General features: G+C 47.1%; 1 protein-coding gene across 1 annotated transcript in view; it reads right to left on the bottom strand.

The window, feature by feature from the left end:
• LOC147109109 (cation channel sperm-associated auxiliary subunit beta-like) overlaps positions 1 to 15,155 on the bottom strand; it is a 556,551-nt gene that overhangs the window by 30,296 nt on the left and 511,100 nt on the right. Inside the window, exon 23 of the mRNA XM_086002719.1 lies at positions 10,450 to 10,591. Within this exon, the coding sequence (XP_085858845.1) occupies positions 10,450 to 10,591 (142 nt within the window). The remainder of the gene's footprint in view (positions 1 to 10,449; positions 10,592 to 15,155) is intronic.

The following is a 15,155-nucleotide window of genomic DNA, read 5'->3' as shown; positions in this document are numbered from 1 at the left end:
AGAGCTACAGCCATGGAGGAGCTTAGTCGCCAGGGTATGGAAAACATGGTCATTGTTCAGAATAGAATGACATCTCTTGAGGAGCGATGGGCATCTATTGAACAGTGAAACCAGACCTTCATGGAAGTCCTTCTGAGTAGGACTGCCATTGCAGATACGGGTCCCCATGGCCCCCCTGATGTGCAGCAAGGTGCTCTCCAGCCACTTGCAGGCGTGGAGGGGGACCTGACCCATGAGAGGGAGGTTGGTGGCAGACCTCAAGGAAGTGGGGGTTCCTCTCCAAGTGCTCACACTTCCATGCCACTGCAGAGCCCTCGGTCAGAGCCCCACCGGAGTCCACACCCAAGTGAGATAGACGTCTCAACCCCTGCACAGTCGCAGGAGCAGCAGACTGTTGACGAGCCCTCACAGGCTCGCAACTCCAGAGGCCGCCCCCAAAGGTGTCAAGACAGGAGCAGCAGGAAAGTGAGCAAGGGGCCTCCACATCTGCTGCAGCCACAGGGGAACCACTACGTAGGAGCACGCGTAAGAGGAAGGTAAAGCACAAGTAGTCACAAGGGTAGTCACTTGGGTGAAATTTGATGTATTGTTAGAAAAAGCCATCAGATTAATAATGTTAATAAAAAATCTGATGGCTACTGCTGTAGTTGTGGCGTGTGTCATTTCGTGAATGGGACTTTCACATTGAGGGCTTAGGATTACTTACAATTGTCAGTATGCTGGTCAAATAGCTAGGAATCCGCAAGGTCTTGGCCATTGTTGATGCTCAGGTAAGAAGCTGCGAGGCAAAAGTGTTTGATTGACTAGGCTAAGCAAATCTGGCCAGGATGAGTGCGTTCCTTGCAACCCAGGCAGCAATGTTCTCGCGTAATGCTGCCGCTGGTTGATGGGCCTCTGCAGGATCTTCGTTTTCGCCCTCCTCCTCCTCCTCGTCCTCATCTGAGGAGGATATGGGAGGAACCACTTGGTCCTCAGGAATCTGCAAGCCACGACACTGTGCCATGTTGTGAAGTGCACAGCAAACCACGACGATTCTGGAGACCCTGGCTGCTGAGTACTGCAGAGCTCCACCTGATCTATCCAGGCATCTGAAGCGCATCTTCAGCAAACCGATGGTTTGTTCAATAATGGATCTGGTGGAAATGTGGCTGGAGTTGTAGCGCTCCTCAGCTTTGTTGGCTGGCCTCCTCAATGGCGTCATCAGCCATGTCCTCAGGGGATAGCCCTCGTCCCAAGTAGCCATCCGTTAAGTTGGTCTGGCGGACTGAATAGCGGAGGCACACTAGACTGGCGCAGTATGAAGGAGTCATGGCAACTGCCAGGGTACATGGCGCAAACATGCAAAATCTCCTTCTTGTGGTCACACACCAGCTGAACGTTGAGGGAGTGGAAGCCCTTGCGGTTGACAAAAATACTTGGATTGCGATGGGGTGCCCTAAGGCTTTCCAAGGGTGCAGGGTGTCGTTGACTGCACATGTGTGCAGTCAACGACACCCTGCACCCTTGGAAAGCCTGCCAGATGAGCTAATCCAACCGCTCGCGCCGTGACACTTGCTCGATCCTTGGTGAAATGGATGTGATTGTGTGCAAGGGCAAAGAGGGCATCGGTTACCTGTGTGATGCAAGTGTGTGCGGCCGCCTGGGAGATGCCGCTGATGTCTGCTGCTGATCCCTGGAATGAGCCTGAGGCAAAAAAGTTGAGTGCGGTGGTGACTTTGATGGCCACTGGTAATGCTTGTCCACCTGGTCCTCTGGGCAGCAGGTCTTGCTGTAGTATTGCGCAGATGCCAGTCACTACCTCTCGCGAAAGTCGGAGCCGCCTTTGGCACTGCTGCTCAGACATGTTGAGATAGGTGACCCTGCATCTGTAGACCCTGTTTGGGGGGTATCTCCTGCGCCGACGGGCTTCTAGACGCTGGCCTCTTCTGGCCTGTGCAGCCTCAGGTGGGTGAGCAGCAGCCTGGCGCTCCTGCTGCTGCTGCTGTTGCTGGTGCTGCTGTTGTTCCTGGTTCTGCTGTTGCCACGGCTGGTGCTCAAGCTCCTCTAATGCCCAGATGGGAAGGAAATAAATGGCTCCCATGCTTCTGGTATATGCCTGCATTGAGGAAGCGCTGAGTGAAGGTGGCGAGAAGGGTTTCCCAGTAGGCCACACTGGAGATGGGTGTGAGGCTCCAACCTTCCACAGGTGTGGTTAAGCCTTGTAAAAGTTGCCCCAGACCTGAGACCACTAAGTCCTGCCACCTGCAAATGATGGCTGATCAAATCTCCTCTTTAATGGTTGACCTGCAGTTGATAGTCAGCAATCCAATAGTGCTCCCGCCAGGTTTCACATTCGTGTTTCCCACCAGGCGTGTTTTACATGGGAAAAGGGTTAAAGTTGCAAGGGTCTGTTAAAATAGGATTATAGAGGCCATTTAGTGGTAATTAAGAGCCTTAAAGACCAGTCCCGCCTGTTGGATGCGGGACGGAGTTGGGACCATCAGACACGCCCGAGTTAAAATTGCTCGGAGTCGGGAACCAGGCCGGGGGTGGGGGGGGCGGGGTCCCGCCCACCGGTTTTTGTGATTTTAACCCCCGTACACCTCCAAGCCCGACTCCACAGCTCATGAAAATCGAGCCCCACGTCTCAGATCGAGATGCTGCCTGACCTGCTGAGTACTTGCTGCACTTTATGCTTTTATTTCAGATTTACAGCATCTGCTCACAGAGGGAAGAGGAAGCCACAGAAGAGGAAGATGCAGAAGAAGAGGAAGCCGAAGAGGAAGAAGCAGAAGGAAGGATGAAACCCAGACAGACCCTTTCTGGCTGGGATATCCGGGATCAACTGCCTGCAGTACTGGTGACCACAACCTCAATTCCCCTTTCAACATTTGTCCCACACCTTACCTTCCTTCCCTCTGTTACTGACCATCACAGCATCCTCTTGGCCACAATGCTGAAATAAAAGCCATCACAAAGCAAACTTTCCAATCCAACTTTATACATCTATCCATCCAATATAACATCAAGAAATCAACTCAACACCCATATACATTCCCTTAGTGATTGTCTTGTGAGTACCTTTGCCTATCCTACTGATGCTACCCCAGTGGCTGCAGCATGGTTGGTGGAAAGCTGTTGACTTTCAGTGGCGGACACTGCAAATGGCCTTGCTGGTCGATCTTGAGGAGCTGGAGGCTGGGAGTGTCAAATCACATGATGGTGTTTCTTTTTCTTCTTCTTCACTCTCCTCTCCCTCTTCTTGGTCACCCACTGGCTGGGCAGGCTGCATTTCTTGGGTGTATGAAATGAGAAAGGAACAAGGGTGGAGTTGTGGTGAGGGGAGGGCAGAAAAGCAAGAGGTGCATGCGGGAAGGAGGATAACAAATGAAGATACCAGCATCTTGTATCCTTTCAGCCCTGCCGCTGGCCAAGGGCTCAGCCATGCCTCTGCCAAGAATGACCAGCACCATCTCCTCCAAGAGGGTGAGGTGAAGCTACGAATGGGAGGTGTGCCTCGTGTTTGGTACAGATTGTTGGTAGGTGAGCGATTCAGGCAGGGAGTCATGCATTGAAAAGTGTGTGAGGCTTGTGGTGTAGTTGACAGGAGACGGCTTTTGATGATGCATTCACTGACCTTGAGCACTGGTCTGAGGTCATGAAGCTTCTTTGGGCACTAGAGCCAGGTGGTAGGGGCAACACTGCTGGCAGTGATGGCCTTGGTGATCTGGTCCCACATTGTTCTTTCTGAAGGGCCTCCTGGCCCCTCTCTTGCAGTGTTGGCCCCCTGCACACAGCTGCAGTGGTGCCTGTGAGACCCTGGGTGCCCTTGCCTGGCTTGCTGAGTCATTTGTTTTGGTGCTGAAGCACATTTCCCTTTTTTTTAGGTGCGGAAGGGAATTCAGCTTTAAGAGCTGAAGACTCCCATTTGGGAATTCTTTTTAATGTTATTTTTTTCAGAAGGCAGTTGAACTGTAAGGGCTGAAAACTGTCTATTTTTACATCATTTTTATTTTTATCATTTCAGGAAATGACAATGCATTGCCCTTTTAAGATCCCACAAAGCTTTGAGAAATCACAGCCTCACTTTCAGAGGCCGTTCAAAGCTGTAACATTGCTTGTTGATGCTGTTAAGTCTGTGTGTCCCAGTTATGCTTATTATAAATCACTGGACACAAACCACAAGAATAACTTTTAACAGGTCTTTACTATTCGGAGGTCAGGGCTGAACAGCCCAGCAAATCCCTACACAACACTTATATACCGGTGTGGTCACCACCGGCATTACAGTATACAGCAGCCAAGAGAAAGTAGTACATCTCTTAAGGTAGTTCTCTTAAGGTGGAACAGGTTACATACACCACAATCCTCCCTTTTTAGCTTGACAGTTATATCCCCATTTAACATAACATAATAACATATATATATACAACTTCATGCAAAACAGTTCAAAGATTCAGTCTCTGAGGAGGCCTCCTGATTCGAGTTGGATAACGCCTTTCAGGGGTCTCTGATTCTCGTTGCTGGGGTGACTCATCAAGTTGGTCTCTTATGGATTGGACATCATCATCAGGTACATTCACTTCTGAGGTAGATGCTTCAGGTTCACTAACTTCTTCCACGGTTGTCTCTGCCGTAACCATGGGTTCAACCCTTGTTCTTGATTCTACCAGTTGGTCAGCGTGACGCCGTATTACATTTTCACCAATATCTACCGTGTACATCAGGGGTCCTTGTCTGGCCCGAATTGTTCCAGATTGCCATTTCTCGTTTTTATAGTCCCGGGCTAACACTGGTTGTCCTATTTCGAAACTCCGAGTGGTCTTGTTATTTATATGCTGGAACTGTTTGTTTTCAACTTCCCTCCGCACATTTGGTTTTAACAAGTCCAACCTGGACCGCAACCTCCTGTTATAGAACATCATGGCAGGACTTTGGTTTGTCACTGCATGAGTGGCGTTTCGATATGCCAGTAGGAATTTGTCCACCTTGTGTTGTAGTGGAATCTGATCTTCGCTCATGGCCTTTATTGCTTTTTTGAACGTTTGTACAAATCTCTCGGCCAACCCGTTTGTAGCCGGATGATATGGGGCAGAGGTATAATGTTTCACCCCATTCTTCTTCATGAATTTCTGGAATTCTTCTGACACGAACTGCGGTCCGTTGTCTGAACATATTTGTTCTGGCAATCCATTTCTTGCAAATATCGTTCTTAGCACCGCGATCGTCTTTTCCGAGGTAGTGGTAGTCATCTTAATCACTTCTGGCCATTTAGAATGTGCGTCCACCGCAATTAAAAACATGGAGTCCATGAATGGACCCACAAAGTCAATATGTACACGTTGCCATGGGGTTGAAGGCCATTCCCATGGATGCAGCGGTGCAATCGGCAGTGCATTTTGCACTTTTTTGGCACCCTGAGCAGCTTTTCGTCAGATCCTCTATCTGTTGGTCGATACCCGGCCACCACACATAAGCCCTAGCAAGGCTTTTCATCTTGACTCCCCCCAGATGACCTTCATGCAGTTCCTTTAGAACTCTCTCTCTTAACTTAGGAGGAATAATCACCCTTGTTCCATACATCAATGTTCCTTGACAGACGGACAGCTGTTCTCGTCTTGCTGAGAATGCCGGTAACAGTGGATCACCATGTGCTGGCCATCCCTTCACTGTCACTTCGTAGACCCGGGACAGTGTCGGGTCGTTCCTGGTTTCTCTTTCAATACTTGCATTGGTGACTGGTAAACATTCGATGATGGTCGAGTGAAATAACTCAACAGGGTCAACCGTCGGTGCCTCCTCCTCTGTAGGTAGTGGCAGGCGCGACAGCCCATCAGCATTACCATGCTGCTTTGTACCTTTGAATTCGATCTGATATTGATGTGCCCCTAGGAAAAGGGACCATCTCTGGAGTCTCTGTGCTGTCATCACCGAAACACCCTTCTTAGGGTTAAAAATGGATACCAACGGCTGGTGGTCTGTCAGAAGCGTAAACTTTTGGCCCTGCAGGTAATGATTAAACTTCTTTACTCCCCACACAAGGCTGAGAGCCTCCCTATCTATCTGAGCATAGTTGCGCTCAGCGGAGGTCAATGATCTGGATGCGAACGCAACTGGCCTCTCCAGGCCATTTGGCAACTTGTGTGAGAGTACTGCCCCAATACCATATGGAGAAGCATCACAAGCCAAACGAATAGGCAGCGTTGGGTTGAAGTGAGCCAACACTTCCTCTGAGGTGATCAATGCCTTGCTTTTGCGAAAGGCCCTCTTACAGTCCTCGCTCCACTTCCATGGTACTCCCTTCTGCAAAAGAGCGTTCAGCGGGTGCAGCACCGTGGATAAATTTGGCAGAAACTTATGGTAATAGTTAATCAACCCTAGGAACGACCTCAACTGGGATACATTATCCGGAGCAGGAGCCTTCACAACAGCTTTGATCTTGTCAGGAGACTTATGAAGCCCCTCCTGGTCAATGACATGACCACAGTACGAGATCCGCTTCTGAAAGAACTCACATTTCTGGCGATTAACTCGAAGTCCATATTCTTTCAATCTGGTGAGCACCAGTTCCAAATTTGCAAGGTGTTCCTCGTCATCATCTCCTGTAATCAGAATATCGTCCAGGTAACATTGTGTGCCTGGAATTCCCTGTAATACCTGCTCCATGGCCCTCTGCCAAATTGCTGGAGCCGATGCCACTCCAAAAACCAGTCTATTATACCGGTACAAGCCTCTATGTGTGTTGATCGTGAGATACTGGCGTGACTTTTCCTCAACTTCCATCTGTAAGTACGCCTGTGCCAGGTCTATCTTGGTGAAGTGTTTCCCGCCAGACAACGAAGCGAAGATATCCTCAATCCGCGGAAGCGGACACTGCACCGTGTGAAGCACCAGATTAACAGTTGATCTTGAAATCTCCACAGATGCGAACCTTCCCCGGTTCCCCCGGCTTGTTGCTCGATGAACGCTTCATGACGGGAACAATGGTGGCATAGTGGTTAGCACTGTTGCCTCACAGCGCCAGGGACCCGGGTTCGAATCCGGCCTCGGGTGACTGTCTGTGTGGAGTTTGCACATTCTCCCCGTGTTTGCGTGGGTTTCCTCCGGGTGCTCCGGTTTCCTCCCACAGTCCAAAGATGTGCGGGTTAGGTTGATTGGCTATGATAAATTGACCCTTAGTGTTAGGGGGATTAAATACGTGGGGTTTCGGGGATAGGGTGGGATATGTGTTGGTGTAGGGGTTACGGGGATCGGGTGGGATATGTGTCGGTGCAGGCTCGATGGGCCGAAATGGCCTCTATCTGCACTGTGGGGTTTCTGTGATGATCTGTGAATGGGCGTGGCCCACTCACTCCAGTCTACCTTAGACAGTACTCCTGAACGTTCTAGCCCTTCCAGCTCAGCTTCCACAGCAGGTCGTATCGCATAAGGTACCGGTCTGGCTTTGAAAAATTTCGGGTTTGCATGTTCTTCAACCTTGATGTTTGCCGTAATTCCTCTCAGTGTTCCCAGTCCCTGTTGGAACACCTCTTTAGCATCGTCCAATATCCTGGACAATCGTTTAGGTTTGACATCTTTTTTACCAGAATCTACCGTTAGTGCTTTTAAGGAATGCCAGTCCATATTTATTTTCCTAATCCACTCCCGTCCCAGTAGTGGTGGACCTCCCTCAGGTAGCACATATTATTCCATTCCTCGGCTTTCTTTGCCCTTGTGGACCACCTTTACCTCTATCTTCCCGATGGGGGTATACTCTTTGCCCCGTGTATGTTTTCAATACAATCTCCGTATCCCGTAGGGGAATATGTGGGAATAACCTTTTGTAATCTTGCTTATTCATGACCGTCAATGCCGATCCAGTGTCCAATTCCATCTTCACTTGGACTCCTGCTGTCTGAAGTGTGACCCAGATTGTTTGGAGGTCTGCTTCATCACCAACATTGTGTACTCTTAGACTACCCAGTTCATTACTGCTGGAGTCTGAATTTGACTTCTGTTCGTTCGAACTGTTCTCTGTCACCTTGTGTACCTTTCTGTACTTTTCCTGCGGTGACTTTTTGTTGCTGGTCTTCTTTCCTGACCGGCATACTTTAGCTATGTGACCAAGCCTGCCACATTTTCTGCATTCCTGATTTTTGAACCAGCACTGGTTCTGATCGTGCGTTGTCTTTCCACAACGATAACATTTTACTGTACCCAAGACCATTTGATTGGTGCTGAGTTCCGGTGACCGTAGCTGCATTTCCGCAGTGCCTCTCGCTGCGGCTTCGTGCGATGCTGCAATAGTGACAGCTTTATCAAGCGTAAGATCATTCTCCTCAAGCAGTCGCTTTTGTGTTCCTTCTTTTAACAATCCACACACAAATTTATCTCTCAGCGCATCTGCTAGTCCTGTTCCAAACTGACAGTACTTTGATAGCTTACGCAGTTCAATTAAAAATTCAGCGTTGCTTTCGTCTTTCAGCTGCGTTCTTCTGTAAAATTTAAATCGTTCCGCTATCATCAGCGGCGTGGGGTTTAAATGATTTTTCAGGACAGTAACAATATTCGCGAAAGTCTGATCTGCCGGTTTATCTGGTGATAGAAGGTGCTTCAATAGCCCGTATGTCTTCGCACCCATTGAGCTTAATAAGGTTAGTGCTTTCTCATCATCTGGTACCTTATTTGCTTTACAATAAACTTCCATGCGTTCTACATACGTGGTCCAATCTTCGATATCGCTATCAAAGGTATTAATGTTCCCATGTTTAGGCATCCTTGCAAGTTTTTAAATTTTTCTTTTTCTCAAAATGGTGGCTTCCCGCGCTTGTCTTCTTCCCCCGCCTACTAAAATGGCAGCTTCCCGCGCTTGGCAGTCTTTCCCGCGCTCGTCTTCTTCCCCCGCCGACTACAATGGCGGATTCCCGCGTTTGCCTTCTTCCCCCGCTGGCTGCAATGGCGATTGCCGTGCTGCTGCCGTTCTCGCCTCCCCAGCGGTTCTCAATTCCCCGACGCTGCTTTTACTCCCCCGCGGTTCCCGTGGGCATTCACGCTTCCCCTGCTGTTGCGCCTCTCAGCCCCGCATGCAGCCCGGTCCTTTACACCGGCTGCATTTGAGTTCTCCGCGGCTCTCGTGCCTTAAGCTGCCCCAGTCGCTGCGCCTCTCGGCCTCGATTGCAGCCCGGCCCTTTTCACCGGCCGTGGTCGAGTTCTCCGTCCTTTTTCCTCCGTTTTCCCTCCCCCACTCCACAGTCAACGCGGCCGACTTTCTGCTCGTGTTGCTGATCGGCTTACCCACCACCGTGGTAGAAGGGATGATCACTGCCTGTCGCTGATGGAGGGCTTCGTGGTCAGAATTTTTCTTTTTAACCCGGGTTCTCGATGCCTCCCGTGCGATGGTGCTCAGCAGGATGATGAGGGTGGATGCCTCTTCTCGACGCCCGTTCTGAGGACGAAGCTGCCTTGGATGTAAAACTGCCGCAGGGTAAGATCGGACTTGTCGCCACTGTTAAGTCTGTGTGTCCCAGTTATGCTTATTATAAATCACTGGACACAGACCACAAGAATAACTTTAACAGGTCTTTACTATTCGGAGGTCAGGGCTGAACTGCCCAGCAAATCCCTACACAACACTTATATACCGGTGTGGTCACCACCGGTATTACAGTATACAGCAGCCAAGAGAAAGTAGTACATCTCTTAAGGTAGTTCTCGTAAGGTGGAACAGGTTACATACACCACAGATGCCACATTGGGGCCTGATGCCAGGACAAAAGTCACCAGGAGGGCACTACATGGTGAGTTTAGTGCTGGGCTAATAATCATTAGTCCCCAGTGCCAAATTTTCAGTCCTACTAGTGCCATGATTTTTGGCAGCCGTTATCCCACAGCCACGGTGGCACCGGCAGCTTTCGTATCACACTTGAGTTTTTAGCCCTATGTCTCATATTTTAGTATTGTTTGCAAATTTGGACACTACTCCCTCTGGCTCTATATCCAAACCGGTGATGCACACAGTGGGATCGATTTTAACTTGTCCCAACTGGTGCAAATAGGACAACAACACAGAAAAAAATGGTGGTGTAGTACTTACTGCCGTGTTTACACCTCCATTGCATTTTGACCTCAGTAAGGACCTGAACGGTCCAGGTGCCCAAGTGTATCACGGAGCAATAGTATTTAAATATTTACATAGAAGCAAATAGGTGATATTTAAAGGGACATTCACTAGAATTGTTTGCATTATTCAATGCAGCTGAAAGTAAGCATAAATTGTTCTAGAACCTGATTCTTTGAAGGAAAAAAGATTTTTGGTTGGATATCTTAGGGTTTTATGACTTAAACAGCAAGTGAGTCCTCTTCTGCAACCAGAGGCGTCATGAAGAAACATTTTTTACACAGCGAGTTGTTGAGATCTGAAATGCACAGCCTGAAATGAATTTTAGCAGAAATATATAAGAATTGCAGTTGATGTGCATGTATTTCACTTACTAGTCGCTCTCCAGTTAGTCCTGTTGTTAAGTTCAGAGATTATAACGAAGTAAGGAGAACTTAAAATCTCATCAACATGCTTTGGTTTCCTCAAGTAAAACGCGATGGCTAAATCATTGGCTGGATAGGAAACCCGGTAAACCTTTAGAAATAGATATGGTGACATCAGTTGCAATGGCAAATTAGCATTATTACAATTCATCACTGTATATGCTCTAGTGACAAACAATGTGGGTGCAATTGGGCAGAAAAATTAAAATTGAACCATACAAGATGACATAAGAACATAAGAAATAGGAGCAGGAGTAGGCCATATGGCCCCTCGAGCCTGCCCCGCCATTCAATAAGATCATGGCTGATCCTCGACCTCAACTCCACTTTCCAGCCTGATCTCCATATCCCTTGATTCCCTTCGAGTCCAAAAATCTATCAATCTCAGCCTTGAATATACTCAACGCCTGAGCATCCACAGCCCTCTGGGGTACAGAATTCCAAAGATTCACAACCCTCTGAGTGAAGAAATTTCTCCTCATCTCAGTCGTAAATGGCAGACCTCTTATCCTGAGACTATGATGTCCAGTTCTGGACTCTCCAGCCAGAGGAAACAGCCTCTCCGAATCTACCCTGTCCAGCCCTGTCAAAATCTTATGTTTCAATGAGATCACCTCTCATTCTTCTAAACTCCAGAGAGGGTATTCAGAAAAGAGGGAGGTGCAGTGGCAGTGCTGATTAAGGAAGACATTGTAGTGTTGGAAAGGGAGGATGTTCTTGAGGGGACAAGGACAGAATCCATTTGGTTAGAGTTGAGGAGAAAAAGGACATGATCATGCTATGGGGGTATTCTATAGGCCTCCAAATAGTGAGAGGGAGGTAGAGGAGCAAATCTGCAGGGAAATCGCAGAGATATGCAAGAGCTATAGTGTGGTGATATTGGGGGACTTTAATTATCCAAATATCGATTGTGATAATGCTAGCGTAAAAGGAAAGGACATAAGAACATAAGAACATAGGACGTAGGAGCAGGAGTCGGTCATTTATCCCCTCGAGCCTGCTCCGCCATTCAATAAGATCATGGCTGATCTGATCTTGGCCTCAACTCCACTTCCCTGCCCGCTCCCCATAACCCTTGACTCCCTTACCATTTGAAAATCTGTCTATCTCCACCTTAAATATATTCAATGACCCAGCCTTCACATCTCTCTGGGGAAGAGAATGCCAAAGATTCACGACCCTCTGAGAGAAGAAATTCCTCCTCATTTCCGTTTTAAATGGGTGCCCCCTTATTCTGAAATTATGTCCCCTAGTTCTAGATTCCCCCACGAGGGGAAACATCCTCTCTGCATCTATCCTGTCAAGCCCCTTCAGAATCTATATGTTTCAATAAGATTCCCTCTCATTCTTCTAAACTCCAATGAGTATAGGCCCAACCTGCTCAATCTTTCTTCATAAGACAACCCCTTCATCTCCGGAATCAACCTTGTGAACCTTCTCTGAACTGCCTCCAATGCAAGTATATCCTTCCTTAAATAAGAAGACCAAAACTGTACACAGTACTCCAGGTGTGGTCTCACCAATGCCCTGTACAGTTGTAACAGGACTTCCCTACTTTTATACTCCATTCCCTTTGCAATAAAGGCCAACATTCCATTTGCCTCCTAATTACTTGCTGTACCTGCATGCTAACTTTTTGTGATTCATGTACAAGGACCCCCAGATCCCTCTGTACCTCAGCATTTTGTAATCGCACCCCATTTAAATAATCATTTGTTTTTTTATTTTTCCTACCCAAGTGGATAACCTTGCATTTTCACACGTTATACTCCATCTGCCAGATTTTTGCCCACTCACTTAGCCTATCTATTTCCCTTTGGAGAGAGGGGGGGAAAGAATTTCTGAAATGTGTTCTGGAGAATTTCATCGACCAATATGTTCTTGGCCCAACTAGGAAGGAGGCATTGCTGAATCTGGTGCTGGGGAATGAGGTGGGCCAGGTCCACCAAGTGTCTGTGGGAGAACACTTGGGTACGAGTACGATTTAGATTAGCAATGGAGAGGAGCAAGGAACAATCTGGAGTGGAACTTCTAAACTGGAATAGGGCTAACTTCAATGGGATGCAAAAGGATCTAGCCAGGTTAAAATGGAACCAAAGACTGACAGGAAAAACTGTAATGGAACAATGGGTGATCTTGAAGGAGGAGATGTTCCAAGTACAGACTAGGTACATTCCAACAAGAAGTAAGGGTAAGGGAACCAAAGGTGATAGAGAAGATGATGAAACAAAAAAAGAGGGTGTATGATGCATGTCAGGTGAATTCTTCAAGGGAGAACCAGACCAAATACAATAAGTTGAGAGGGGATGTGAAGATGAAAGTAAGATTGGCAAAGAGAGAATATGAGAGTGGAATGGTGGTTAACATAAAAGGGAACCCAAAAATCTTCTACCAGCATGTAAACAGTAAGCGGGTAGTAAGAGGCGGGGTGGGCCTATTAGAGACAAAGAAGGTGATATATGCTTAGAGGCGCAGGGCAAGGCTAGAATACTCAATGAGTACTTTGTATTTGTGTTTACTAAGGAGGTGGATGCTGACAAAATATCAGTAGAAGTGGAAGGGGTGAAAATTAATAGACAGGATGTACTAGAAAGGCTGGATATGCTTAGACTGGACAAGTCGCCTGGTCCACATGACTTGCATCCCAGGTTGCTAAGGGAATTGGGGGAGGAGATAGCAGAAGGGTTTGCCATAATTTTCCAATCTTCCCTAGATGCTGGGGAGGTGCCTGAGGATTGGAAAGTGGCAAATGTGACACCGTTGTTCAAGAAAGGGTGTAAGGACAATCCTAGTAACTACAGGCCAGTCAGTGTAACATCAGTGGTGGGTAAAATTTTAGAAACAATAATCAAGGAAAAAATTAACAGGCACTTGGAAAGGTTTAAGCTAATTAAGGAGAGCCAACATGGATTTCTGAAAGGCAGATCGTGTTTGACTAATCTAATTGAATTTTTAAAAACATTCTTTCACTTGATGTGGGCGTCACCAGCAAGGCCAGCATTTAGTGCCCTTCCCTAACTGCCGTCGAGAAGGTGGTGATGAGCCGCCTTCTTGAATACAACTAAGTGGTTTGCTCGGCCAATTCAGAGGGGCAGCTAAGAGTCAACTACATTGCAGTGGAATTGGAGTCACATATAGGCCAGACCAGGTAAGGGCAGCAAATTTCCTTCCCTAAAGGACATTAGTGAACCAGATGGGTTTTTACAACAATCCAATAGTTTCATGGTCACCATTACTGATTCTAGCTTTTTATTTCAGATTTACTCCAGAATCTTTAGAGGAGTACAGAAAGTGCAGGGGTGCAATTATAAAGGATATTAGGAAAGCAAAGAGAGAGCATGAAAAATTCTTGTCAAGTAAAACCAAGGAAAACCCAAAGATGTTTTATAAATATATTAAGAGTAAGAGGATAACTAAAGAAAGAGTAGGGCCTATTAGAGATCATGAGGGTAATCTGTGTGTGGAGCTGGGAGACACTGGTAGGGTTCTTAATGAATACTTTGCATCTGTTTTCACAAAGGAGAGGGACGAAGCAGACATTGCTATCAGGGAGGAGGAGTGTGAAATATTAGATGAAATAAACATAGTGAGAGAGGAAGTATTAAGGGGTTTAGCAGCTTTAAAAGTGGATAAATCCCCAGGCCCGGATGAAATGTATCCCAGGCTGTTAAGCGAAGCAAAAAAGGAAATAGCAGAGGTCCTGACCATCATTTTTCAATCCTCTCTGGTGTGGTGCCGGAGGACCGAAGGACTGCTAATGTGGTACCATTGTTTAAAAAGGGAGAAAAGGATAGACTGAATAATTACAGGCCAGTCAGTGGTGGGAAAATTATTGGACAGAATTCTGAAGGACAGGATAAATCTTCATTTAGAAAGACATGGATTAATCAAGGATAGTCAGCACGGATTTGTTAAGGGAAGGTCATGTCTGACAAACTTGATTGAATTTTTTGAGGAGGTAACAAGAAGGGTAGATGAGGGTAGTGCATTTGATGTAGTGTATATGGACTTTAGCAAGGCTTTTGATAAGGTTCCACATGGCAGACTGGTCACAAAGTTAAAAGCCCATGGGATCCAGGGCAAAGTGTCAAGTTGGGTTCAAAAAATGGCTCGGAGACAGGAAGCAGAGGGTAATGGTTGATGGGTGTTTTTGTGACTGGAAGGCTGTTTCCAGTGGGGTTCCGCAGGGCTCAGTACTAGGTCCCTTGCTTTTTGTGGTATATATCAATGATCTAGACTTGAATATAGGGGGTATGATTAAGAAGTTTGCAGATGATACTAAAATCGGCTGTGTGGTTGATACTAAAGAAGGAAACTAGACTGCAGGAAGATATCAATAAATTGGTCAGGTGGGCAGAACAGTGACAAATGGAATTTAATCTGGAGAAGTGTGAGGTAATGCATTTGGGGAGGGCTAACAAGGAAAGGGAATACACATTAAATGGTAGGACACTGAGTAGTGTAGAGGAACAAAGGGACCTTGGAGTGCATGTCCACAGATCCCTGAAAATAGCAGGCCAGATAGATAAGGTGGGTAAGAAGGCATACGGAATGCTTGCCTTTATTAGCCGTGGCATAGAATACAAGAGCAGGGGGGTTATGCCTCAACTGTATAAAACACTAGTTAGGCCTCAGCTAGAGTACTGCGTGCAGTT

Source organism: Somniosus microcephalus, chromosome 12 (assembly GCF_052327205.1).
Source record: "Somniosus microcephalus isolate GS21.2 chromosome 12, FLI_Smic_1.0, whole genome shotgun sequence".
NCBI lineage: Eukaryota > Metazoa > Chordata > Chondrichthyes > Squaliformes > Somniosidae > Somniosus > Somniosus microcephalus.
Note: the sequence above shows the minus strand (reverse complement) of the source record. Positions and strands in the feature narration are given on the sequence as shown.